This window comes from Ipomoea triloba, chromosome 12 (genome assembly GCF_003576645.1).
Source record: "Ipomoea triloba cultivar NCNSP0323 chromosome 12, ASM357664v1".
Lineage (NCBI taxonomy): Eukaryota > Viridiplantae > Streptophyta > Magnoliopsida > Solanales > Convolvulaceae > Ipomoea > Ipomoea triloba.
In genome coordinates, this window is record NC_044927.1 from 20,337,182 (window position 1) to 20,364,800 (window position 27,619).

General features: G+C 32.9%; 2 protein-coding genes across 3 annotated transcripts; both read right to left on the reverse strand.

The window, feature by feature from the left end:
• Positions 1-10,925: 10,925 nt before the first annotated feature.
• LOC115998155 (F-box protein SKIP8-like) lies at positions 10,926-13,703 on the reverse strand. Of its 2 annotated transcripts, none has more exons than XM_031237643.1 (3): positions 12,983-13,702; positions 12,422-12,618; positions 10,926-11,561 (listed from the first exon to the last, which is right to left on the reverse strand). In XM_031237643.1, the coding sequence occupies exons 1-3, from the start codon at positions 13,421-13,423 to the stop codon at positions 11,303-11,305; spliced, it is 897 nt and encodes a 298-aa protein (XP_031093503.1). In that variant the 5' UTR covers positions 13,424-13,702; the 3' UTR covers positions 10,926-11,302. The 2 variants fall into 2 exon arrangements, with proteins under 2 accessions (XP_031093503.1, XP_031093504.1); XM_031237644.1 differs by having other exon boundaries at positions 11,373-11,550; positions 12,983-13,703.
• A 4,364-nt stretch (positions 13,704-18,067) lies between these two features.
• LOC115999082 (probable inactive ATP-dependent zinc metalloprotease FTSHI 1, chloroplastic) lies at positions 18,068-25,642 on the reverse strand. Its single transcript, XM_031238841.1, has 15 exons — positions 24,760-25,642; positions 24,579-24,663; positions 23,470-23,901; positions 23,320-23,373; positions 23,142-23,207; positions 22,595-22,690; positions 22,375-22,503; positions 22,118-22,170; positions 21,764-21,959; positions 21,123-21,237; positions 19,634-19,908; positions 19,302-19,385; positions 19,106-19,218; positions 18,772-19,021; positions 18,068-18,591 (listed from the first exon to the last, which is right to left on the reverse strand). The coding sequence occupies exons 1-15, from the start codon at positions 25,491-25,493 to the stop codon at positions 18,415-18,417; spliced, it is 2,859 nt and encodes a 952-aa protein (XP_031094701.1). The 5' UTR covers positions 25,494-25,642; the 3' UTR covers positions 18,068-18,414.
• Between the last annotated feature and the right edge of the window lie 1,977 nt (positions 25,643-27,619).

Genomic DNA, 27,619 nt, shown 5'->3' on the forward strand with positions numbered 1-27,619 from the left:
AACCTTCCATGGCTTTCTTCACTGTACCTGACGGAGTATAATCTTAATGCGCCACGTTGATGGATGGAAATGCAAAGTTGATTCTAAACGCCAAGCGTCGTGGTTCCGGTATGTAAGAATACAAGAATTTGCAACTACATCTCAATCGCGCTACACATTTTGCAGGGAGACCATTCAGAATTTTTATAAGTATCTCTAGCGGAACACAAGTTAAAGAAGCTGAAGCGCGCTTCATCTGTTTTTCAGATTCCATCGATCTGCAAATCCAATCAACACACATAGGCATTGAGTTATTAGCTTTTTGGCTTATATTTTGATGTTTATATAGAGTTATTAGAATAGAATTATATTAGTAGTTAATATCAAGTAAAACACACATAGGCATTGAGTCCTATTATAAATCTATTTCTTTCTGTAAGGATATAAATCACGTAATAACATAAACACGAGATATAGGGATCTTATTACTGTCAGAACAACGACGACGTCTTTATCCGTAGAGTAAGTTCCCAAAATAATTTTGTAATTAATGCATTTCCGATTAAAGCAGTTGAGGAAGATTAAGCAGTTGAGGAAGAATATGTTGTTTGTGTAGTTGTCGTCCATGGATAGAAGGGTGACGGTTGGTAAATATAAAGAGAAGCCTTTGGTTTCATTGAGGGAATGGTTCGTCGCAGATGGCACCAACCAGGCTACAACTAACGGTAAAATACTCTTAATTGTTTCATTTTCGTGTTCCTTTTATTGTGGTAAAATACTCTTAATTGTTTCATTTTCCTGTTCCTTTTGTTGTGGCTGTGATTTTGAAACTTGCCTGCAGGAATAAGCTTGGATGCAGTCCAATGGGAAAACTTAAGAATAACTTCCCTAAAATTGAGTACTCCATCAAGAAGATAATAACTTCCCTAAAATTGAGTACTCCATCAAGAGGATGCAATCCAGACTGGACGCCAAGAAGCGCGATCAAAATATTGTACATTAAATAAAATAATATTAATTGCATTTATTTTAAAAAATTTGCTATATAATATGATTTATGTAACTTATATGACCATTTTATGTATTAAAAGTTCTTTTTCGATGTGAGAATCATTTTGTGGCTCTTATTTTTATTATTCACCCCTATATATACACTATCTACCTTATTAGCAAACATACTGGATTTGTTTAATACAATATAAAGGATTTGACTTTGTAAAATATTTAATAGTATTTATAATGGTTTATAATATTTTCTATATGGAAAAAACATCCTAAAATCATTGATAAAACATAACATACACATGTGGTATATATACTTATAGAAAATTACCCGTGCGATACACGAATAAACTTTATATATATATAGGCCGCCCCTTAACGTGCGGTCAGTGCGGTCTCACCACTATATAGAAATCTGTTCAAGTGTGGTCACGCCTTCCCGTGCGATGGTGCGGTTCACACCACTCAATGAAAATACAGAAAGACACCAAAAAACACACCACACACCCAAAATAATGCATCATAATTTCCCTGCCCCTAATGATACATTTGCTAACACTGTGTGGTGTATATTTGCATGCCTAGTGGTGTATTTTTTTGGTGATGCGTACCTAATGATGCATATTTGTGCGGTGCATTTTTTAACATTAAGTGGTATATATTTGTATACATAGTGGTGAGGCTGCACTGACCGCACGTTAAGGGGCGACCACACCTGATTATGACACTATATATATATATATATATATATATATATATATATATATATATATATATATATATATATAATTGATGATGAAATTATAAACAATTCTAATATTTGAAAGTGTACATTTATTTGAAATTATAAGATTTGTGTATTAGTGTTGAAATTGATTACTTAAAATTTATATTAGGAAAAGTCTAAACAAAAATTAGAAGGAAGAGCATGGCTAATTGATACTATTTTAAATAACAAAAATAAATTATAATCAAATGAAAGGAATCTCTATGTTGGCTAAGCTCTATCATAATAATAATAATTACAATCAATAAATAATATTATTCCATCATAATAATAATAATTACCATATTACTAAAATACCCCTACGTTTGGGCGGGAAAACTTTAGAGGATGATATTGCTTTTATATATAGTATAGATTAAAATAATAAAATATTATTAAAAGTAAAATAATATTAAAACACGAAATCCTATAACATCAAAACATTGTTATACATTAGGATTAGTACATTGTTATAATCTATATTATATATAATAACAAAATCCTCCAAAACGAAATCCTATTAGTACATTGTCATCTATTGATTCGAGTTACTGGGCATCTGTGTATGCTTTGCGAAGGTTATTTGTTACGCTTCTCACTTCAAGTTCACTCTGTAAGCCAGAAGTAGTTTGGAATGCCGTTTGGGACTTTCTTGCCGAGGATGCACATGTTCAACGTTGACGTGTCTTGCAAAATCCAGGTATATCGAGCTCCAATCTATTTATTCGACTTTGTTATTTGCTTTTCATTATTTAAAAATAAACTAATTTGTTATTTGTTTTTGTTTCTTTTATTTTTTTGCCTTTTAAGAGTTGATGTTATCGGATTCAGATAAAAAACAGTTTGCTCTGATGGAGTTGGAGAATTTGCTATCTTCGTGGGGAAAAAACTTGAAAGACTTTCCAAAAATGCCAATTCCAGACGAAAGTAGCATGGGTTTGAGTGAAAACATGTTGATAGCCGAAGAGTTGCCGTATGACAAGGAATCTTTGAAGACAGAGCATGAGACATTGGTAACACAATTGACCGATGAACAAAATAATGTTTACGACTCTGTGATGAATGATATTGATTCAAATGGAGGTGGATTATTTTTTGTGTATGGTTACGGGGGAACATGCAAGATGTTCGTGTGGAGAACGTTATCATCAAAGATAAGGAGCCGCGGTGATATTGTTCTAAAGTGCTTCTAGTGGAATAGCATCTTTGTTGTTGCCGGGAGGCAGAACGGCGCATTCCAGATTTGCTATACCACTTTCTTTGAACGAAGATTCCACGTGCAATATATCGCAAGGTAGTGACCTTGCTGAGCTTATAATAAGGAGCAAATTGATAATATGGGATGAAGCACCGATGACGCACAAACACTGTTTTGAAGCTTTGGACAAAACCATGAGGGACATATTGAGGTTCGCCATACCGGGTAGTGCTGAAAAGACTTTTGGTGGAAAGACAGTAGTTTTGGGCGGCGATTTTAGATAGATTCTACCTGTTATTCCGAAAGCAACAAGACCAGAAGTTGTCGGAGCAACTATTAAGGCTGACCAAGAACTTGAGACTACGGACCTTAGCTTCAGAGGAACATAGACAAACAGTTGATTGGTTTTCAAAATGGATTGCAGACATCGGAGATGGGATTGCAGGGGTAGTAAACAATGGTTCATCTGATATCGATATTCCAGCAAGGTTTTTGTTGAAGTGTGGACACGATCCCATAGCAAATATAGTTGAGAGCACATTCCCAAGCTCAAGATATGGCATGCTTGATGAGTCGTAGCTAGAAGGTCGAGCAATCCTCTCACCGACTTTAGATGTCGTTAATCAAATTAATCAGTACATGTGCGACATGAATACTGCAGAAGGACGAATATATTTAAGTTGTGACTCTTTGTGTAAGGCAGAATCAGGCGGTGAAAATCTATCAGAAGTGCACACTCCTGAATTCTTAAATAGTTTGAGATTGTCGGATCTTCCTAATCATTCATTGATATTAAAGGTCGGTGCACCTGTTATGTTATTGCGGAACATAGACCACTCTCTTGGTCTTTGTAACGGAACGCGGCTCATTATCACAAGATTGGCAGATCACATTGTCGAAGCAATAATAGTTAATGGGACACATGAAGGGACCAAAGTTCTTATCCCCTGAATGTCTCTTAGTCCTTCTGATACGAGATTGCCCTTCAAGTTCCAGCGTAAACAATTCCCGTTGATACTTGCATATGCCATGACTATAAACAAAAGCCAATGCCAAACACTAACTCACATTGGGTTATTGCTAAAAAAACCGGTCTTTAGTCACAGTCAATTGTATGTGGCTTTCTCCCGAGTCAGTCATCCTAATGGCCTGAAGGTATTAGCGGTAGACGAGGATGGACAAGATTGTGTTGCGACTTACAATGTCATCTACAAAGAGGTTTTCAATAATGTGTAAATATAATCGATGATATTATGTTTTTTTTTTCAAAATGATAAAGTTGCTATATATCTAGACAAAAAATATATCATCTATACAAATGAATTAGGATAACAATTCATTACTATAACTAAGTTGCCAAAGAACGAGCACATTGGGCCAATTTCTAAAATTCCTAACAATGATATATAAAATCTCTAAAGTTACAACACCGCATGCCTACATCTACACATTAGCTATTAATTTGAGCAATTATTTACTCGAATTCAAGCAATGGTAGCATCAAAAAACATAAATGACCCAACTCATATCTTCACTTGCACTATATAATATTTGATGTTATAATTTAAATAATTGTAACAAACCCATTCCGTGCATCGCACAGGTGTAAATACTAGTATTATAAATTACTGTATAAATATTATAAATGGATTTTTTTTAAACCATTATAAATGGATTTTTGTATAGGGAAAATATATAAGTGATGATCATGCAATTTAATTGATGTTATTTCAATTGATGTAAGTTTTTATAATTTCAAGATAATCTAATGTTTATATTTGGTATGCAATTTATGGATACAATTTTGATTATTACAAAGTAGTAAATTTTTCGTGTCAATTTATTATTTATCTGAATATTATTGTGCAATAAATACTTAATAGTAATATTATTAAATTGTCTAATATTCATCCCGTGCATCGCACATGTAGCATTGTACGTTGACCCTTCTAAGGTGACTCAAATACCGTTAGTACCGATGTTTACCATGAAGCTTTTAATAATGTGTAATATTCAATTTACTTTTTATTACTTAATAATATGTTTTGGTTTTTAATTTAAATTTAAATTCATGCATCTATTTATTATATTTAAATTGAGTCTATCATAAAGAACTTATAGTAATTATAATAATACTTATCTCACTACAACACAACAACAATATTTTTTAATATTTAGTCCGTGCATTGCACTGGTACAATACTATTAAATAGCTTTGAATTTCAGTTATTGTAAGAAAAATAATTGTTTTGTAATAATTTTTGTTTAATCATATTAAATAGCTTTGAATTTCAGTTATGGTAAGAAAAATATGTAGTAGTTTAACTTTAATAAATATATGATATAATTAAATATTATGTTAGAATTGTTTGATTTTATCTGAAATTGTATTGATTGTTTATATTAAAATTAATATTTAATTCTTTATCACGATGTATTTAATAATTTATATAATATAGTTTGATCAAAATTTATAATAAACAACTTCAAATAATTTTGATAATTATTAATTCATTATAATATTATAAACAACTCTTTAATAGTTAGCCGTGCATTGCACGGTACAATACTAGTGTATATATATATATATATATATATATTATTTATTTATTTATTTATTACACAATGCACCCAACACACAATATGTAATGTATACACTACACCTAGCAACACTCATCCAGTTTTCAAAAAACACTTTCATCCAATAGGTTACAGATTTGGGAGTCTTTGGTTGACCGTCCCATTTATTATTATTATTATTATTATTATTATTATTATTATTAGTAATATTATTGTCGTCCACAAGTATTATTAGTATTGATGCTATTATTATTGTTATATTATTAATAATATTTTTAATAGAAATAAATAAATATTTTTAATTTTTTATATTAAAATTTTCATTAGTAACAATAGTATTCATATTTCAAAAAAAAAAATAGTATTCAAACATTTGTAATTTTAATGGTTATTACTAATAACACTTTTAATTTCATAATCTTTGTTTTATTTACAAGTTTTATTTTCAATATGTTAACTATATAATAATATTTATTATTTCAAATTAAAAGTAAAGTAATAATAAGAATGTTGCTTATCATTCTAATGTAAAAATAAACTTTAAAGGAACATAATAATTACATAATTAAAATTTAAAAAAATATTACATTGTATAGTTATATTTATATATTTACATCTTCAACTAAACTATATTATTTTGAGCTATAATATCAAAACTACGCTTCTAAAATTTTTGTCACGCATCGCACGGAACGTAATTTTTATCAGTAACATATGTAATTTTTATGTTCATGTTTATTTTTGTTAATACATCTATTGTTTATGTTTCTCAGAGAATGAAGTTGTGCCATGTACTAAGCTTTTGACAATTAAATGTAGAATTTTAAGTTCATCATGTCTAAAAAACCATAATTGATTATTAAGAAATATTTCACTTAATTAATCTGTTGGCAGGTTCATTGATGGAGAAATTAAAAATAAATGGTTTGAGACAAAATATTTGAGCATCCAACTATTAATTGATAAATTGCACAATGGATATTTCGTTAGGAATTCAAACCCCCCCTAAAAGTTATAATGTTGGATTTTTGTTGTTTATTTTAAAGATGTTGTTGGCGCAAAATTAATTGCTCAGAAAGCAAAGGGAATGCCCCGTATCACTATATTACTTAGTAAACTATCTTCAAAAAAATATTACTTAGTAAACTGGTGGATGCTGCTGCAAGTGAGGTTGTGGCTAATCTTTCTCTAGAGCTCTATAAATCATTGAAGAATGTGCGGAATTTATTGATAAGTGGTGGTTCTCTATTCTTGACTTATAGAATAACAATTTGTGTACATATGCTCTATAGAAGTTGTTGAGTAATGATTCCTCAATGCTTTGTAAAAAGCTTCCTTTTTAAATTTAATGTGGACTTTCCTAAAGATCTTAAGGTCTGGTGTCCTGTTATTGACTATTTTCTATACTCATGTACTTGTTCTTTGTTAATGCATTCTTCATTGTGTGTTTTCTCTTGCTTAAAATCTTCACTCCTTAGGATTATGTTTTCACTGGGAGTTAATTAAATTTCTTGGTGATTATTCTTCAGAGCAAGAGCGGTGTTATAATGTTATTCTTCAGTGACATTAGCACCAGTGATGTTAACTTTTACTTATGCCAAATTTATTAGAATCACTAAAGCATTAATATTTTGTGTTGTTGGTCCTTGTTCAAGTATGAGGTCATGGGTTACTTGTTAATGTTATAATGTTTCTGCAAAGATATTTAATTTGTAGTCAGTATATTCTTTTATAAGTCATTCTCTTTGTTTATTTTGCAGGAAAAGAATGAAACCATCCAGAAGCAACTGGATGGATTTCTGTACCCAAAAAGACAGAAATTGACTAAGGTTATTAACAAATCAAAATCAGATCCTACATCTATTATGGACTCACAAAATTCTCCGGGTATCAATTATGATGATTGGACTATTAACTTGTTTGGGATACTGAATATCTTATTTTGCACAAATATGAATTTTTTTATATTCTTTTGAGTCATTTCCATTTTTGGTCCTATTGTTATTGGGGCATTACCAATTTTAGTCCACTTCATTAATTTTTGCCACATTGCGGCCAGTCTTATTTAGTCCTTTCCACTTTTAGTCCACCGTTAAAATTTTCGTCAAATGGTCGTCCTAAACAGGGGTATTTTTGGTCTTTTCATGCTTTGGTCATCTCCTTGACTCTTTGCAGTGATTTTCCTTACACATTTTCATCCAATGATGAGGTCCAGCGAAAGCCATGTGAGCCACATTACAAAGCCATGGCTTTCGCCAGACCTCTTCATTGGATGAAAATGTGTAAGGAAAACTACTGTAGAGGGTTAAGGAGATGATCAAAGCATGAAAAGACCAAAATACCCTGTCTTGGACGGTTATTTGACAAAAAATTTAACGGTGGACTAAAAGTGGCAAGGACTAAATAAGACTGGTCGTAATGTGGCAAAAATTAATGAAGTGGACTAAAATTGACAATGCCCTAATAACAGTAGGACAGAAAATGGAAATGACTCTGTTCTTTTATAAGTCATTCTATTTGTTTATTTTGCAGGAAAAGAATGAAACCATCCAGAAGCAACTGGATGGATTTCTGTACCCAAAAAGACAGAAATTGACTAAGGTTATTGACAAATCAAAATCAGATCCTGCATCTATTATGCACTCACAAAATTCTCCAGGTATCAATTATGATGATTGGACTATTAACTTGTTTGGGATTCTGAATATCTTATTTTGCACAAATATGAAAAAAAAATTTCAGAAACCATACTAATTTATTAGAAATATCAAAAGTAGAGTTTGATTACAATGCAACCACCTTATTGGAAGAATAGGTGATTGGAAACCTAATAATCAAACTTATTCATAAACATTTTAAAACAGTAAATTTCAAAGAGTTTTAAATAAGGCACAATTTATTAAAAGATCCATGCACCATTTTTGTCCTTGAGCCACCAATAGCCCTAGTAAGCAACCTTATGTACCATAAGGCACATTTATATTCGATCACTTTCCTCCTTCAAGCTTAACATTGAGAATGCCCTTGTTCTTTGATGTTTGGGTTGTTGAGAACTCATCCAGAATGCGTCTCTTTACCACTGATCTATCACCCACAGCATCTTGATTGCCAGCAACACCAACCCCAAGAGAACTTTCCTCTTCATCACTCTCGGCAAATTCCTCAAGATCATCATCATCCACCAGTTTGGTGTTTAACTTTAGAGACCAAATCCTTGTCATGAATGCCCAAAAGCATTGGTGCATGCACTTGAATCAATCTCTGGTCTGTGTTTATCCTCATGACAGAAAATGCGTTGTGGAGATTCTCAAATTGTTGTTTCCTAACGGCCACCCTAAATACCATGCACTGTCTAATCAAGGATTCTAATTCTGGTGGGATCATTTGAGTTGCCTAACGGTAAAAAATAAATATCCAGTTAGAAAAATTAACACGTACTATAAAATACACTTCTAAATATTTCTATTAAAATGTTGTAAAAATATACATTTGGACGCCTTGACTTCAACTCTGCAGCAGAAATTCCCAAATAGCTGATTGCACTCTCTGTCCCAAAGGAGAAAGGGTGCATTTCCTTCTAGATCTGCAACTCTGATCTAATCTTCAACTTGTATCTCAATTTACCTTATTCACAGTTGCTTTCACACTTTCCACAGTAATATGACCTACCCTTTGACTCAAGTTTCTTGTTTCGACATCGACAGAGCCCTCTATTCCAACTATCCTAGCTGCAACCCAGTAGTCCCCATATTGTAGCATAGAAAGTTGTAAAATGCATATAAATACAACATGCTTACTTTTTAAAACCTAATACAATAGATTTATATATAGTAAATAACAACACAAACCACACAAGCCAAGTACCTCTCTGGTTTGGTAAATTTAATCGATAGTTTTCATATCTTGAGTAGGACTTTCAATTTGCTCCATCATTCTGTCATAATTCAAACTTGGAAAGGATGCAATGCTCCTCATGGGTGTTTGTACACCACGAAGACTTAAACTAAAAATAGTAGGATCATAAGAAACAAATACTTCATATTTTAAAAATATTACAATACTTAAAATAAATGAATATTACCTCTCTCTAAACTCCAAAAACATTTGGGGTGCGTTTACTAACCGGAAATTTTCTCTAATTTTCTGGAAATTTTGAAAACTGGAGAACATAAAACAGAAAACATGTTTACTAGCACAGTTTTCTATTTTGAAAACAGGAAATAATTTTTCAGTTTTCTAGAAAACTGAAACACTATAAAAAAAACTGTTTTCTAAATGGAAAACAGCATCAGCTATTATCTATTAGACTATATGTCATTATAACCACATTCTCACCATTATCTACTTACATATTTATTCATTACTATGATTACATTTATTATCATCTTCTTTTACTTATCATTATCTTCTATCTTTTCTATTTACATTATTTATTTAAACATAACTTATTTGATTATGCTTAAAATTATACATCATTCACATTATCTAAATTAAAAATTGAAATCTATACCACACTTTATATTTTGATTGAACTCAATTGATTATTGATTTTGGTCCATATATCAGATATCGAAATTTCACACATATATTACTATATTAGAATTCAAAATAAAAATTATACATTACATACATGTCATTCAAATGAATATATCCAAACATATTTTAAATATTAGCTCAAAAAATATTAATATTATCTAAACTAAATTTTTTGTGAATTTAATAGGTTATTGGTTCAAATATATTTTTATTTATGTTATATACATATATAAATTTGGTCCGGATATCAAATGTAATTTTTTTTTTTTTACATATATTGGACTTCAAAGTAAAATATATATTTATTCTATTTAAACCAAATATATCTTAAAATATTTTAAATATAAGATCTAAAAATAACTCGAAATTAAACTTATTCTTATTTTTATAACGTTAATTTGAAAAAATAAATTTGAAAAAATAAGTGTTAGTAAACAAGTTTTCTAAACAGAAAACAGAGAATGAAAAACAGAGAATGAAAACTAAAAAATTGAAAAATAGAAAACAGAAAACAGTTTTCTATTAATAAACAGACCCTTGGTGTCGAACTTTAGAGCCCAAATCCTTGTCATGTTTAACAGCTACATCTATGGTTATCTTGTTCATATCAATCCATTAACAAATCTATTTATCCAAATTGCCAGGTCTAAACGGTTGCTATTTAGGCACTTGTTAACCCTTAATTATACAAGTAGGTTCACATTTGTGATTTCACCAGTTGGCAGCTTCTTCTTTCAAAAGTTATGTAGGAAGGCAGAAAAATTACACAATTCTTTGGCATTACAAGTAACTCAATAATCCCTTCACCCTAATAGGCATTGTTCCAAAAAGTTGACTGTTTCAACCACAACAAGCGCACCTTTCTAGGCTTACAATATTTTCATTCATAACCTTTACCACATTTTTGTGATAAAAGATTTCAGTTCTCACTTGAAAGTTGAAACAGAATACCCCGACTTTCATACAAGTCAATTCCAAATTTCCAAAAAGAAAGACGTAAAAGAAAAAAAAAAAAAAAAATCTCATCCTGTGCATGTACATGGCCATGATTATCAGTACCTGGAAAATCGGGGTGGCAAGTAACTTGAGATTTCTCTTCCACCAGAACCTAAAACTAGAGAAAAGTAAATACATACGGAATTATGGAGATATTCCAAAGTGAGTCACTCCTAATATAAAGCAAAACTATACAAGCTTTCTCTAATTTATAAATTGTCATCTTCTATCATGCTTGCAGCTAATTATCCCTGCACAATTTGTTGCTCTGGACCTCCATGGAGAAGCATTATTGAACAGTGATGATGCACCATGTACCACCTCCCATTATGGGATTCAAAAACATTAGTCATGTGAAATGGCCGTGCAGGGTGCTGAAGATAAGCTTTCATGGTGACCCAAGCAGCATCTGGAAACACCCTTATCCTCACATCCCGAATCTGGAAATCAGCACTTTGCTCCCAGTTAAAAGCACCCTGCCAGCTTTCCATCACTGCATTATAACTGTATAAGCAGAAATTGAACAGCATATATAGTTAACAACTGGTTTTAAATCTTGCCAAACAGCAAATATCTATTGACTAACATAACATATTTTGTATTCAGGGACAGCAGAGTATAATGAACATTATCTTGCAGTGCATCAAAGTTGCACTCTAGTTAGTTATTTATTTGATTGTCAAACACAAAATCAGTTTTCTAAAAATGGAAAACAATTCACTTCGATAAGTTTTCGAATGCCATATTTACTATTGTCTTTTTCATTTCCCAAATCAAAAGTCAAAACTAAAAACACAGTTCTACACCCTAATTACATACTCTATCTTTCTCTTAATAGTCATTTCAAAAGTGTTAAATATTCAATTCAATTCACCGGATATCCAACCAAAAACACTACAGAAATAAATAAGTAAATAATCAAACCTCCAAAAAAATTAAAATGAAAACACAAGCAAATTGGAATAGAAGAACTAGTAGAAAAGCTTAAGTGCAGTTCATTGCCAAATTTAAATAAAACTAGATATTGAACAGCATTTCAATGGGATCAGTATAGCTATCACCAAGATAGAATGCATAATAGTGCACATGCCTTATTCAATATATCTTTGAAAGCATCAAAGTTCATATCAGCTAAATTGTTTCAAGCTTTGTCAATGAGTCTTCCACTTCTGATGCACAATATAGAGAGAGTCTAATGTAAATGGGTACCAGTGGGTTTTACAACCATGTATGCTTTTGGAGATGTACACTTGTACCAAGTAGTATCAACTTGGTTCAGCACAATACACCACCACACACACAAATATAATGCAATTAAAAAATATCAAATTGCAAATAGATTGACAAGATGGAATGCCACTTACCCTGTAAAGAACTCTCCATTGGCGTGAAAACACTTTACATAATCAGCCTTGAGCCAAAAACGACCCATTGCAGGCACTGATTTCTCCTTGATGATCTTAAAAAACTCAGCATTGGTGTTCATAATGGCTCTTGTAGCTGCATAGTATGCTTTCCATCCATTAACTGGTGTCACACTATCCTGCTCCAATGTGAAATCCTAGAAGCACAATAAGGGAGTGCAAGACTCAGTTCTCACATTTCTAAACTAAGATCCAATGGGTTTTATGAAATGGTCGTTTCATTATACACATAACTTGCATATATTCAAGCAAAAGAACAAGCTAGTAAACATGCCTTTTTCCATTCTTTTCATGAAAAAATGGTAATTATATCTATCTAACATCAATTCAGCAATCTATGCAAGCCAGTCAGAAAGTAAATTTTCACCACAATATAATACAGTACCATTTACAGCTGATAAAATTACTGCGGAGTGCATTTGCATATAATAATGTTGAACCACAAACCAAATATAAAGCTTCGAAGAAGAATAAAGCTGTTAATAAATCTGGAAATTGGACCTTATGATATAGAGCCTTCCACGCATTGTCGTCATTTGCAGCCTTCCGCATTAGCGAATTCGTCATTGACAGCCGACAAAGACTCGGATAATCCAAGTAGCTGAGCGCATGAGTCGTGATCTCCGGAACCAGCTGTTCCATCATCGACGCCCCGGTCAGCCTCTCCGCCGCGGCCAGTGCCACAGGTCCACTCTCAACCATCTCTTTCCCACCACCACTACCACCAGGACCGAAACTCCCCCCGCCGTTCAAATACGCCGCCGTTTCCACACTGCCGTTCGCCTTACAGGAACAGGAACAAACAGAGGCCTTGGATTCTGATTTCGATTGCTTCCTGGATTTTGATCGGAAGGAGAATAGAGCGACGGCGAAGAGGCAGCAAAGTGCGGTGGCTGTAAGCGCTACGAAGAAATCGCCGGAAAAGAGAAGGCTACACTCCATTCATAATACATTAAACTGGCTTCGCAGCAGTTCATGAACAGAAACCCTAGCTTTTCTCTACGGCAAATTCAACTGTAGAAATTAACCCCCCCCAAAAAAAAAATTGAACAAAAAAATAAATAAAATTTTCCAAATATAGAAAGATATTTCCTTGGTATCCACGGAAATTGTTATGCCCCTTGTCCGCTCTCTGCTTTGAAACCCTACGGCTTAGCCATGTACTGAGAGAAGTTTTCCGGCGGAGAGAGGGGGGAAGGCGGTTACAGAGGAAGTCTACGGATTGGTGGGTCAAATCAATATATAGTGGGAGCTAAAGGGTACTTTGGGGATTTCATTTAACTTCAAGATTTCATGCTACCTACCACTACCAGAGTACCAGTTAACCGTGCTGTGACCTGTTTGGTCCATTCCCATTACTCATTAATAGCCCCCTTTCTTTTGAAAGATAGGTTAAAACTTAAAATCGAGAGAGATAAAAGTCAAACACGCTATTTATTTATTTCTAAAATATTAAATTGAACTTTTAAATTAAAATAACATTTTTTTTAATACTATTGACTATATTACAAGGTAATATCTATTATGTTCTGTAGTTTCTCTATCTGTTGCAGCTTAAAGAGCTAATACTCTACCACTGGAGTTCAATCATGTGACATTCTCTCAAGAATAATTACAAAAGTGTCATCTGAACACAAGGTGAATGGTTTTTAAAAAATATATTTGGGCTAAAAAAAGAAATTGTAATTAATATGTTTTATGTGTAATGTTTCAATTATCGTTGATGTGATAATGCGAAACTATTTGTTGATGTTGATATTAAGGTGGCTTATCCATCCCTCACTTCACACATCTTTAATAATCAAGTTGAAAAAAAAATGTCATCTTAGAACAGCATATGAAATCCCAAACAAATCTTTCACTAAGGTCATCCTCATAGTGGGATTTTTGTTGTAATTTTTGAGAAGTTTTCGGATGTGTGGTTAGAAAAGAAAAAATGATATGAAAGAAGAAAAAAAAACAATTCTGAAATTAAAAAATAAAAAGGATCAGATCATGTGTTAACGTGTCAGGCTGGACGCAACATTGCTCTTCACGCGACAATAAATGCTTTCTTACTTAAAGTGATGGGACGCCCCAACCTACAAAATCCCAATACCTTGCCGGAGGCATTTTTATTTTCTCTTTCTACCTTCACGCTCATCCACATCACTCTACTTTTCTTAAAATTTGTGTAAAAACTTTGTAAAAGTAACTAATGTAGATGGCCTAGAAGAAAGTTTTCGAATAGGGATTCACACAAGACTTATCATAAAAGCTATTGTCACAAGATGAAGGCCCTGTTTGGTAAATAATAAGTCTATCAGTCAATTTTGGCTTATTTGACCACTATTAGTTGTTTGGTTAATAAGCTTTTTGCAACTCCAAAATGCTAAAATTCAAAAGGCACTCAAAGCAGCATTTTCAATTAGCTTTTTGAGAAAAGAAATTATATCAAACAGCTATCAGCTAACAGCTAATTTATCAAACAACTTTCTACAATCAGCTAATATTATTAACAAATCATACCTTCTAACCCAAACAGCCAACAGCCATTTACCAAACAGGGCCGAAATCTCCTTAAAATGTTTCGTAGATACAAATTAAATTACACTTAACTTGAAACCATATAAGGTCATCTCCAATTCAAAACATCAAATTGTGCACCAAATTTTACACTAAGGGGGCATTTGGTTCAAATTATATAAGATAACTAATGTTATATTTGCTTAGGAATATAAGATTCCCATGTTTGGTTGAAGTTATGTAAGATTCCCATGGAATGTAACATAACCTCCCGATGAAGTTTTTAGCTATTGGAAGGGAATGTGAGACACACCCCAATTTCTTAGGTAATCTCACATCCCTTATCTTATTACTAATATTGAGCTTTTGGCATTTTAATCAATTTATCTTATTTCTGTTGTCTTATTTACCTATTTCAATTTTAAACCAAACAGAAGAATCTAACATTCCCAGTTATCTAACATTCTTAGCAATCTAACATTCCCAAGATAATCTAACATTCCGTGAACAAAATGCCCCCTAAAAGTGATATTCCCAACATATTCTTACACCAAAACTTTTTCTATCTCTAACACATTCACACCAAATTTTATTCCTTCACTAAAATAATTTGTTTTCTCATAAATTAAACTTTATATTAATACTTTAATTATTTAAATATAAAATATATTTATAATGCAAATAATATTTTTATTCCTAAAAAATATAGCATATAGCATCCATTACATATTTATTTAATCTATATTCAATATTAGTTGTGTTTTATTCGTCTTTATGAAATCTTTCAATTCAAATTATATAATTTATTTTTAATAATAGACAATTTATGTCTAAGTATTTAACAAAATATGTGAATATAACTCTAAACAAAGAGGATACAAAAGAAATTAATAAAAAAGAATTAGGGCAAAACTAATAAAAAAAAATGTCAATTTTTGTCGTTGCTGAACAGTATCAACAGTACTACGGCAAATATGGTGCAATACTATTCACTCACGACAAATATTTTTCCGTTTTACTGTGTTCATTGGAAGTCACTCACGTCAAATTTTTTGCCTAAATGTCAATTTGTTGTCTTCTTTAGAGATGGTCTAAGATATGGCACAAGAACTCAAGGGAATATGGAAGAAATTTTAGACACAAAGTTAGGTATTATTGTATTAAAAACACAAAATTTTACAATTATAAGATAAAATACAAATCTTATTTTTCTAAGATTACTCCCAAAGATATTATGTTAAAAACAAAATGAATAACAGACCCTTACGTCTTTCAATAAAATATCTAAAAGTAAATATTATTGGAAAATCATGTTCTCTATTATATGCCTTGGAGTGTGGTTTTTGCTTAAGGCGGTTAATCTTGTATTGACGAAATTATGAATTTTATGATCATAATTTTTCTTAACTATTTGATTGCTATCAATAACTTTTTGGTGAACTATTATGAGAAGTGATTACATTTTAGAATTAAATATAAGTGTTTATTAGTTATAAAAGGTCTTTGGCATCTTCTATAAAAGTGAAGGTGGACGATGGTGTAAAAGATCAGCTAAAATATCGTTGCAAAGGGGGCGGTTAGAAATAGTTTTAATGAGTGGATATGTAGAATATCTAGCTATAAGATAAGAATTGTATCAAATATTGTAATAGAGCTCCGAGTAATTTATAATGTGTTAGAGTTATGATATTTGGATAGACTCTTGCGTAGACCAAGATCATTGGTCCATTATGGGTTTGGGCAGGTTAAGCAGTGATCCACCGCAAATGGTGACAAGCCAATAAGCAATGATATATGATACATAATATTCTCTTATGTATAAATAAGGATTGCTCAAATGCTTTAGACAAGTAATTCACATAAAGAATATTGAAACTATGTCAAAATGTATATTCATTTTATAGTTGTAATATTTCTTCTAGTTGTTAGCACCGCAAAGAATACAATTACTTCTTAATTACGCCCTAAACACTTGGAAACTTCGATCTTGTATCCAATATCATGATTTGTGTTTGTGATTTTGCGCTAAGGGAAAGACGATAGGATTGAGCTAGAGAGTTGCTCCCTACAGTTATTCAAAAAATCAATTAGAAATCAAATTCTAAAAATCCTTATTGACACTTGCGTGAATCTATTTGAGGGCATAAGCAATTTTGCATGATGATGCACTATGACTATCATGGTGTTGGATTAAATATTTTAATATCAGAGTCAAATCTGTTTACTTTTTATTTAAATTTTTGTTTCCTTTTATTATATATATTAAAAATAGATAAATCACTTTTTGGTTTCTGATTAGGGGTATTCATTTTTCAATTTCAATTTAGTTAATTACCATAATTTAGGTTTGCAATTATTAATTTTGCTTACCAGTTAATTCAATTTTCATCAAAATAAACAAAAATTCATCTACATTTAAACTCCATTAATATTTTATGCATATATTCCATTTTGCACAAACTCATTATTTAGCCCAATGTACTTAAAAACATTACTTTTTCTTTCTTCTTCTTCTTCTTTTTTTTTTTTTCTTGTAAATTTCAGTTAATAAATCTTTTTTATAAAGGCTTCTTTAAACCTCTAGAATAATTGCATAAATAATTATTGACTAAATAATGGGATAAACAGATTAATCATTACCTTTAAATAGACCCCATAAAATATGATCAAATTTCATTTAAAAGATTTGACACTTAAACTACTTTATAAAAAAGTTGGTGTGTATATTAATGGTACTTGGTGTGATGTACACAAATTTTAAACTTGATATTAAAATCTATTAGCACTAAAAATATGGACAAAAATCATAGATATAATTTAAATTCACAATGTTTTCAGATAGGTATGTATAATTGTTATAGAAAAATCCTTTAAATAATGGATGTAAACAAACTCAAAATAACCTTCCAAATTTTATAAATTATTTGAATAAATCTTCTCTCACAGGAAAAAACAATATATTAACCTGAAAAGGGCTGAAATTCCTGAAAAAAATAAAATAATAATAATAATAATAATAATAATAATAATAATAATAATAATAATAATAATAAAAGTTCATCTGAACAAGGAGCCAAAATATGACTAGCTAGAGCCTAGAGGGCATTTGATTACCCAATATTTTCATGATATCCCAAAAAGTTCACTCATCAAATTATAATGAGAGGAAAAAGAATAGTGGGTTGAAAATTTCGTATTGTTATTTCTTGTGTAGATAATCACAATTACATCCCCTCTTTCTGCCTAAATGCTAATCATAGATGGAACCTAAATCTTCATTTGCAGGTTTGCATTTTGTCAAAAGCATCCATCTTCTGAAGCCTCCTCTCCCCTATTTGCAGAATTTGCAATGTAAAGAACACCAGATTCATATTTTGGCATTCGTTTTCCCTTTCAGTCTCATTTTGCAACAAAATGTGTTTATGCTTTCATGAACTCAGTAGACTGTACTCGATCTCGTTGGCCTTTTCTTGTTCTCGGTGGAATAAGGGAAGACTCCCAGGATCTCCCTCTTCCAGTAGCAGACTTGCCGGTGTATGTGGAGGGTAATTGCTCAGGATAAAGTCGATTTCCTCTCCACTGATCTCCTTCTGCTTAAGAAGAACCTGCAGAAGACCCGAGAGCACTAGTTTCAGCATCTTTTCCCCAGAAAATATAAAGTACGAAATAATCATTGAAACAACCAGTGTTCTTAGATGTAAAAGCATATTATTAACAGATAATAGAGCCAACAAGTGTTTTGGGTGGGGGTGGGGGAACAAAATTCGTCCGAATATCCACCAGACCTTCACGGTTTTAAGCAAAGCAGCATGGTGCTGCCTTAGCAAAGCAAGAGTCTTTGCATATGTATCGCGTATCAGTGCTTCTGTCCTCTTTGAAACATCATCATCAAGATCAAAATTGAGAGGAGGCTCAATCAGGTCATAGTCATCATATAGTGATCCTTCAAAGTCGAGACGTGGGCCCACAAATTTGGGACTCTTTCTCCATGGTAGAGGTTCACCGTGGATGGTCATTGGGTTTTCTAAATTCCATCTGTTCAGAACGAAGAGACATGAGAAACTATGAATCTCGAAGAAGCCAAAAGGTAACATCAAGTGTAATACAAGAATGGCATACACTGTTATCATTTTACGAGCAAGCCATGTTGCATCAGCAAGGTAACTCACTGACGCTTTTGAAGTATCCCGTCCATATATCACCTCTTCAGCAGCTCTTCCTCCAAGCAACACCTTTATAAAAAAGAATTGTTGGTATTTTTTTTTTTTAATCAAAATATAGATGCAAAACAAGGTCGAAAGAGCAAGATTCAAACCTGAAGGCGGTGCAACAATTGTGGTCGGCGCTCAAACATATACGATTCATCATCAAGACGATGGAAGACAACTTGGGAGAGGGTCTGCAAGATCATTTTTCAATAGAGAGCGAATCAAGAGAATTCAGCATTATAGATTTATAGAACAAATCTAGTGCATGTTATGCCTAAAATCAAAGCACAAAACCTGGTTAGATGATTTCCGATAAACCAGAAATATGCATATACAAAAAGCTTTCATTTCAGGAACATGCAGATGCAAGAAAGAAATAGAACAAATAAATGATGCAAGAACTTTCAGGAGCAGTTGCTATCGTTAATAGAAATCAAACCTGGCCTCGTGGGTTAATAGATATGCGATCACAACATTCAACCTTTGCATTTTCATAATGTCTCAGCAGGTGAGAAGTTAAAGCAGTTCCCACTTCAGTAGTAGCTCGGCGACATTGGCCTTGATGTCCCAAGTCTATCCCAACACGTTTCGGTCCTACCGTCAGTCTATCAACTGCATCATCCATATCTGAGCGAAGAATAGAGTTATGGCCTTTCCTAACTGCAACAAGAGCTGCCTCCTGGAGGAGTTGTGCCAGTTTTGCACCACTCCACCCTGATGCAAAGACAATTGTACAACTGGTAAGACCATTTTCCAAACAAAATCACCACAAATGCAGGGTGGCCATATTATCCTAAAGGATTATTGTCAAAGTATATCTGGAGACAATTACATTCACATAAGATCACACAAGTATTGACACAGTAAATAATTTATATGGGGTGAACCACATTTTTCCCAGGTGCTTATCGCCAACATGTATCTTAAGACAATTCCATGCCCATAAAAAAACAAAGAGCAAATTGTCATTTTGGTCCACTGACTATAGGGGTCCTGCTAATTGCAGTCCACGACTTTCAAAACTGTTAATTGCATACCATAACCATTCAATTTTTATTAATTTTGGTCACTCCGGCCAAATTGATGGCCAAATGTCGCCGAAAAGTCCTAAACCCTAAATTAATGAGGGTATTTTAGTCATTTCACGCATCTTTCTTCTTCTCCGGCAATGTGCGAATTTTTCCAGCTGTCATTATTCAAATTATTTGGCCGGCGATGACCCAGATCTGAGCTTTGACGGACTTGTGTTGGATGAGCATAGTCCGGGTTTGGAACTCCATCCCAATGGTAACCTTTAAATCCAGGCTGAACTCGTTCTCTCGCTCTCCAACTTCCTGACCATATCCTCCACTCGCCATTCTCTCGCTCTCCAACTCCCTTCAATTCTCTCTATCTATCTATCTATCTCTCTCCCCTTTTGTAGAAGTGTAGATTGAGACTATCAGCGTAGGCGTAGCTAAGGAGAGAAGAGGAGTGGAAATAGAGAACAGTGTAGACGGCCGCCGTGAAATCCGGCGAGATTCTGGATCGCTCCCTAGTTCCTCATCTTCGGATTCTGGATCGCTCTCCATCTTCTGGATCGCCGTGAAATGCTCACTGCCGTCGTATTAATCGAGTTCGTCTATAAACAATCGCCGTCGAAAAAAGTCGCACGTCGCCGGAGAAGAAGAAAGATGCGTGAAATGACTAAAATACCCTCATTAATTTAGGGTTTAGGACTTTCCGGCGACATTTGGCCGCCAATTTGGCTGGAGTGACCAAAATTGATAAAAATTGAATAGTCATGGTATGCAATTAACAGTTTTGAAAGTCATGGATTGCAATTAACAGGACCCATATAGTTAGTGGACCAAAATGGCAATTTGCTCAAAAACAAAGTATTTACAACTTACAGGTTAGCAGTTGATAAAAGATAGAATAAAACTAACCTGGTAAATTCTGGGCATAACTAGTCAAATCAACTGTGTCTGATAATTTTACTTTTCGCGCATGAACTTTCAAAATACCCAATCTTCCTTTTGCATTGGGAGGTCGAATTCTTATCTACAATAGCAATATAATCGACATAACTCAGACATTTTGACTTCTAGTGCAATTGAAAAAATAAAAATAAAAAATTGTATTGCATTCGTTACAGAGCAATATACTTCAGAGATGTTGACTTCTGGTGCGATAGAACTGAAATAACCAGATACAGAAATTTCAAAATACTAAGAACATATCTAACACACAAATGAATACTTGTGACTTGCATAATTTCCTGGGCACCAATACTTTAATATTTTAAGAATTTAAGCAGTATTTTGGTGGTAATATTGTACTTGTCTTTAAAGTCCAGAACCAACAACAAGGAATTCTAACACTTCTCTTGAAAATTTTGTCAAGAAAAAATAAAATACCTATAAATGAAAAATACAATAACTGACCAACTATGATCACCCAAAAAACCTTGATACAATACATAGAACTTTGAATAGTTATACTAAACTTTAAATGATCACCCAAGAATGGGGAAAAAACAACAGAACAGAAGATAATCACATATCATAATCCATATGCAGATACTGACCTTGCGATCAAACCTGCCAGGCCGAAGAAGCGCAGGATCTAACAAATCCATTCGATTTGTGGCCCCCAAAAATATAACACCTTTCCCTGTGTCAAACCCATCTAGCTCAGTCAAGAGCTGGTTCAATGTAGTTTCTCTTTCTTGTGTAGCCGCATTATATTGATCATCAAGTGAATCATTGAATATCCCTTGGCGCCTATTCATTTAAGGTAATTTAGAAAATTCATATTATTTCATCAAACAGTTGAAAATTTCAGATGTCTGTAATCAGAAGAAACAGAATTTTCTACATTGTCCACATTCATGAAATATATTTAGATGAAATTTAAGATAAGGTAAAAGAAACACCCATACTTTGTAGCCAAAGCATCAATTTCATCAATGAAAATGACTGATGGTTTATTCACCTGAGACAAGAAATTGCAGCATTCTTCAGAATATATAAAGTAGTACTCCATATATGATTACATCTAATATGTCAGATTTGTCATAATATGGCCTCCAAATAAAATTGTTTTAGGAAAGTTGCTAGAATTTGCTGAGATAAAATGTCAGATTTGTCATAATATGGCCTCCAAATAAAAAGAGTTATTGACTAGATTAGACAGAACCTTGGCTCTCTTGAATAAATCTCTAATGCGAGCTGCACCAACACCAACTAGTACTTCAACAAATTCAGATCCGGCCATTTGGTAGAAGGGAACACCAGCTTCACCTGCTATGGCCTTGGCAACTAGGGTCTGAAGAAAGCATGTAGTCAGTACTTTATTAATTGATATAAAGGCTATTAGTATTTAGTCAAAGCTTTAGCTATAGGCATTAAAAACTAACCTTACCACATCCAGGGGGGCCCTCCAAAAGAACTCCATGTGGGGGCTTTATCCCCATTTTATCAAATAGCTCAGGATTCTTCAGGTATGTTACCAACTAACCACCAAACACAGAAGAAAATTATCCAAGATTATTCTTTCAGTTTAAAGGTTGAGAAGCCTTTAAGCATGGCAGTAAAATTGAGAGGTTGAGAAATGACCATGACGACTAACAAGAATTACATTGTATATGCCAAAAGACACAAAGGAAGTTAGAAATTAGAACTTAATGAAAGAAAAGGCTTAAAGAGTTAAAACAATGAAAAGCAATCACAAATTTTAGTATCTAAGTGCATAATTTTCTAGATTCTCGGACCAATGCAAGGTAAATGTAGACCATCACACAAATGTAAGACTTCAAATGATCTTCAGTAGGGTTTTAAAATGACATTCTTCGCTGTTTTCTACAGGCTACAACCATCAAAAGAGCCACCTGTTCTCATAATGTGTGTGCTAGTTTCAATTGCAGAAAACAAAAGAAAGGATCAGGGGTTAAAAACTTCAACTACCTCTTGAAGTTCTTCCACAGCTTGCTCAATCCCGGCTACATCATTAAATGTGACTCCTGTCAAACCCTGAAGGATCACTATATATTTAGAAACAAAAAAAGGGCCAAAAATGATATTTTAATGGATAGAAGAATAGAACATTTTGGAATGGGGTGAAAACTAAGAGAGAGAAACTAACATCCACACGAGCTTGTGGTTTAGATTGAGAAAATTCAATTCCTTGCCATATGTCCTGTATGAAACATAGAAGGTATCAAACTCTAGGAAGCCAATCAAATTACCAAACCAAAGCACTATAAGAATTGTAGGTCTAAAGCTCACTGCTCACCCATTTTCTAAAGTTCTTGGGTCTTCTTGAAAGAGTGAAACGAACAAGGAGAACCATTGTCAAAAATACCAGCAGGATTGGCTTCAGCACTTCAATACTGGCAGAAATTCCACCAAAAGTGTAAACCTGATAGAATTTGGCGAAAACTCCAAATGCGAAAGCATCATAAATCTTATCCCACACTCTCTCTAAGACATCAAAAACAAGGCCAGAGAAGAACTTCAGGAATGGTTTGGCAACAGGCCAGACAACATATACAGCCACTGCAAATGCAAAGCTCGTCACAGCAAATACTGCTGAAGCAAGGTAGCTCCCAGCAATTGCTGCAGCTGCTGTCATCAAAGCTGTTAGCATTCCAAGTTCTACCATCAGTCTAGTTGATATTTTAGATGCCACTGGATGAGGCTGCTCTGGCAATTTTCCAACCCATGTCTGCACATGAGAGTTCAAAGTAAGAGGCAGAAACCAAGAAGAATACAACATTCATCACCAAGTCATATCATCAAGTGCTTCTGGGAAAATTGATTTCATAAAATTTCAAGAAATAAGTGTCAAGCGTCAGAGTATCAGACTATATGTTCTAGAATATATTATACATTCTTTTGCATTTATTTCATAAAGTTTCATCCCAATAGATAGTAACAAATACTGAAATAACTAAATAAACAGAAAAGTTAACAAGCAAGAAAAGGGTTAGTTAATTTACTAGTATGACACTATGTCTCCTGCATTTAATCAGTATGAACAAGTATTTTCTACCACCACCAAAAAAAATCACTATAGGAAATAGACAGAGTGATCATCTAGGATGTCCAGTTGGTTATTGCTTAATGTTTCCAATCTGACAGGGGAGGTACAAATACAAAGTAGCAAATTTAAAGTTTCCATAAGCCTCTCTTAGAATTCAACAATCCATATTTTATATGTGCCATTTGTTGGTGTTCTCTTTAATAAATGATAGAACCAAGTAATGTTGTTTTTATCAGACTCCAACTTTTGTTTCAAGTAATATAAGACTCAAACTAACCCTTCCAAAGGAATCCATGGTGACAGCATATAACAAAACCAACAGCATGAATGTTTGCGAAAGTAGAGAAGAGACCCAGTACCATCATTTGCTTCTCAACCTCATACCGTGGCCCAGTGTACTCATTGAGGAGGCTTTGTGCTTGATTCAAATCCAGCCTCATTGTCCTAAAGGAAATCAAACCACACCAGGGTGAATTAAAGATTTCTGGCTCATAGCTAAAATAAAATAAAATATAAAATCGGACAAATGGGATTGCTAACCACTTAGTTCTCTGCAAGCTCTTATGGCCTGGCATTTCCTTCAACTCCACCACAAAGTCCCTAAACCCAAATCCATAATTCGCAGCATTATCCTCCTTGAATGTTAACAGCTTAACCTTATCAGTCTTCAAGTACTTCTGAAAATCCTCGAACTCCATTTTCGGTAACTCCTCCACATTCTTCTCAAATTCCTCTTCTTCTGATAAGTTAGACCTGAAAATCTGTTCTGGAACGTACAACTTCCCCTTATGCTCCCTCAAAATGTCCTTCAAATACACCTCCTCTGGCTTCCCCTGATAACCCTCTTCCTGACTTTTCCTAGAAAACGCCTTCAAATTTAACCTCCTTAGAATCTCAAGGGCACCAGTATCAAAACTATTTTTCTGCAAGTCCTCTTTTTCCTTCAGAGTAAGTAATTTATCCCCAACTTTATATCTGGTTTCTACTTGGGAGGGGTTTTCCTTCAAAACCCTTGTCACAAAGTCATCGTCGTTGCCCCTACCCCCACTACTATTGGACTGTTCAGAATACTTCGCCTGGCCGAAAATTGCGCGTGGGCAGTAACACGGTGGCGATCTTCTCGCGATATTTCGCGGAAATTTGAGATTTTGGTGCCGCTTTTGAAGTGAAAACCTGAGTATGAATGAGCTGCGGAGGTGAATATTGGGGCGGCGTTGAATGAAGATAGGTGATGAATTGCAGGTGTTTGGGGAGGCAGCTGAGGAGCAAAACATGGCTGCTTATCCGAGCTGTATCAAAGCGGAAAGTGATAGAGGTTCCGCAGAAGTTTTGACATTTATTCGGAGTGTAATGCAAACATGAAAGCGGAGTTTTCTGAGTCTGCAATGGAAGTGAAGAGAGTCCAGAGTGTGGAGAAAGAGGATGATTATTCTCTAGATTGAATTTATCCGGGTCCGTCTACTCTGAGACGGGTATGGATATGCTGACCCATATTTCGGCATGTTATTCAAATTGGGGAAGGTTTTTTACCCCCTTTTTTGGTGGCTCAATTTTTTTGGACAGCAGTCCACAATGGATTGTGAATTATACATCAACACGACGCTGTTTTGATTAATAAAAAAATAAATGACTAAAATAATTCCGTACCGCGCCGCAATGTGAACTTGGGTCTATGTTTACAATTACACAATTCCATGTTCACAATTTTAAAATTCTATGTTCACAATTACAACACTCTATATTTGCAATTTCATGACTCTATATTCAACCATGCAATACAATTTTTGAATCTATAAAACAAAGTTGTAAATATAGAGTTCAAAAATTGTGAATATTGAGTAATGTAATTTTGTATATTGAGATATAAAATTGTGAACATTTACATCTACAAATTTAATAAAAGTCAATAAAGTTAGAGTTCTTTCCCAAAATAGTCCATCGACTATTGCTCATTCTCAATTTTGCATTTCGACTTTCAATTGCACCAAATGTGGTCCCTCGACTTTCAAAAACTCACCCAATTTGGTCCTCCGTTACATATTCCGTCAAATCAGTGTTAAAATGGAGGGCATTTTCGTCCATTTACCTATTGTTAGCCTAATAAACATTGAGAAATAGTTGAGGGACCATTTTGAGAATAGTCAAGGGACCATTTTGGAAAAAACTATTTTATTTATTTCATTTTTTCATTTTTTAGACTCTATAAAATTAAAATTTTTATACATTATTTTTCTTACAAATATAAATAGTTAAAATCGCGCAATCCAATCTCAAAATTTTTAACTTTCTTTACAGACTTTTCCCCTCTAAATATACTATTCATATGAAGTTTTACAATAAGTTTCGTAAATTTCATAAATGCTCATATACTTTTTTTATTTTATTATTATTATTATTATTATTATTTTTTATGTTCATAGACAATCAATTACTATGTATCACATTAAATATTACTTTTACCATTGAAAATAATATTTTTTTTCAAGCTTAGACACCCAAAGCGTGTAAAATGTAGGGAAAATATTGGACCGAAAGGTAAATTTTTCTAGTAAACTTCTCAGGTGAGCTAAAAAGTAAAATATCGTCAATGTTTACTGCAATATTTTTTGTATTTGATTTCGAAATAATTATTAAATTTTATATTAATTTACATTATTTAAGATATTGTATGACATCTTTTATATGATTTCCTCTTCTTATTTTTTTATTAATTATTAATTATTAAGGTAAGTATAATTTATTTTGTAATGTGGACACATTATTTTTAATAATTTTGATTTAATTAAATTATACCTTAATTATAAAAATCGTACATAATAATTTTAGTATATTACACGGGACACAATAATTATTATAAATAATGTTTAATAATTGTCAATTGGTATTCAACAATAAAATTTATAGTTAATTTTTAAGTCAATCATAAAATCTGTTGTGCTGTGGGCACATTGTTTTTAATTATTTGAGTTTAATAATATTATATCTTATTTATAAAAAATTCAAAGTAATATTTTTAGTACTATGGATGTGACTAAGAATTATTTTAATCGGTGCCTAAAAATGAGTATTTATGAAATTTACGAAACTTATTGTAAATCTGCATAGGAATAGTTTGTATATTTAGATAGAGGAAACAATCTGTAAAAAAGTTAAAACTTTTGAGGATGGATGCGATTTTAACTATTTATGTTTGTAAGAAAAAAAATGTATAGAAATTCTTTTATAGAGTCTAAAAAATGAAAATAAACAAAAATGTAATAAATAAAATAGTTTTTCCCGAAATGGTCCCTTGACTATTCTCAAAATGGTCCCTCAACTATTTCTCAATGTTTATTAGGCTAACAATAGGTAAATGGACGAAAATGCCCTCCATTTTAACACTGATTTGACGGAATATGTA

Bases quoted from the DNA above. Each gene is read 5' to 3' on its own strand.
- LOC115998155 (XM_031237643.1), bottom strand. From the start codon at position 13,423: ATGGAGTGTAGCCTTCTCTTTTCCGGCGATTTCTTCGTAGCGCTTACA. The intron at 12,619-12,982 runs GTCCAATTTCCA...TTGTGCTTCTAG, and splicing joins GGAAGGCTCTATATCATAAG to GATTTCACATTGGAGCAGGA. The intron at 11,562-12,421 runs GTAAGTGGCATT...CTGCTTATACAG, and splicing joins AATGGAGAGTTCTTTACAGG to TTATAATGCAGTGATGGAAA.
- LOC115999082 (XM_031238841.1), bottom strand. From the start codon at position 25,493: ATGTTTTGCTCCTCAGCTGCCTCCCCAAACACCTGCAATTCATCACCT. The intron at 21,960-22,117 runs GTATGGGTGTTT...TTAAATGAATAG, and splicing joins ATTGATGCTTTGGCTACAAA to GCGCCAAGGGATATTCAATG. The intron at 19,909-21,122 runs GTTAGTTTTATT...TCTTTGCATCAG, and splicing joins TTATGCCCAGAATTTACCAG to GGTGGAGTGGTGCAAAACTG.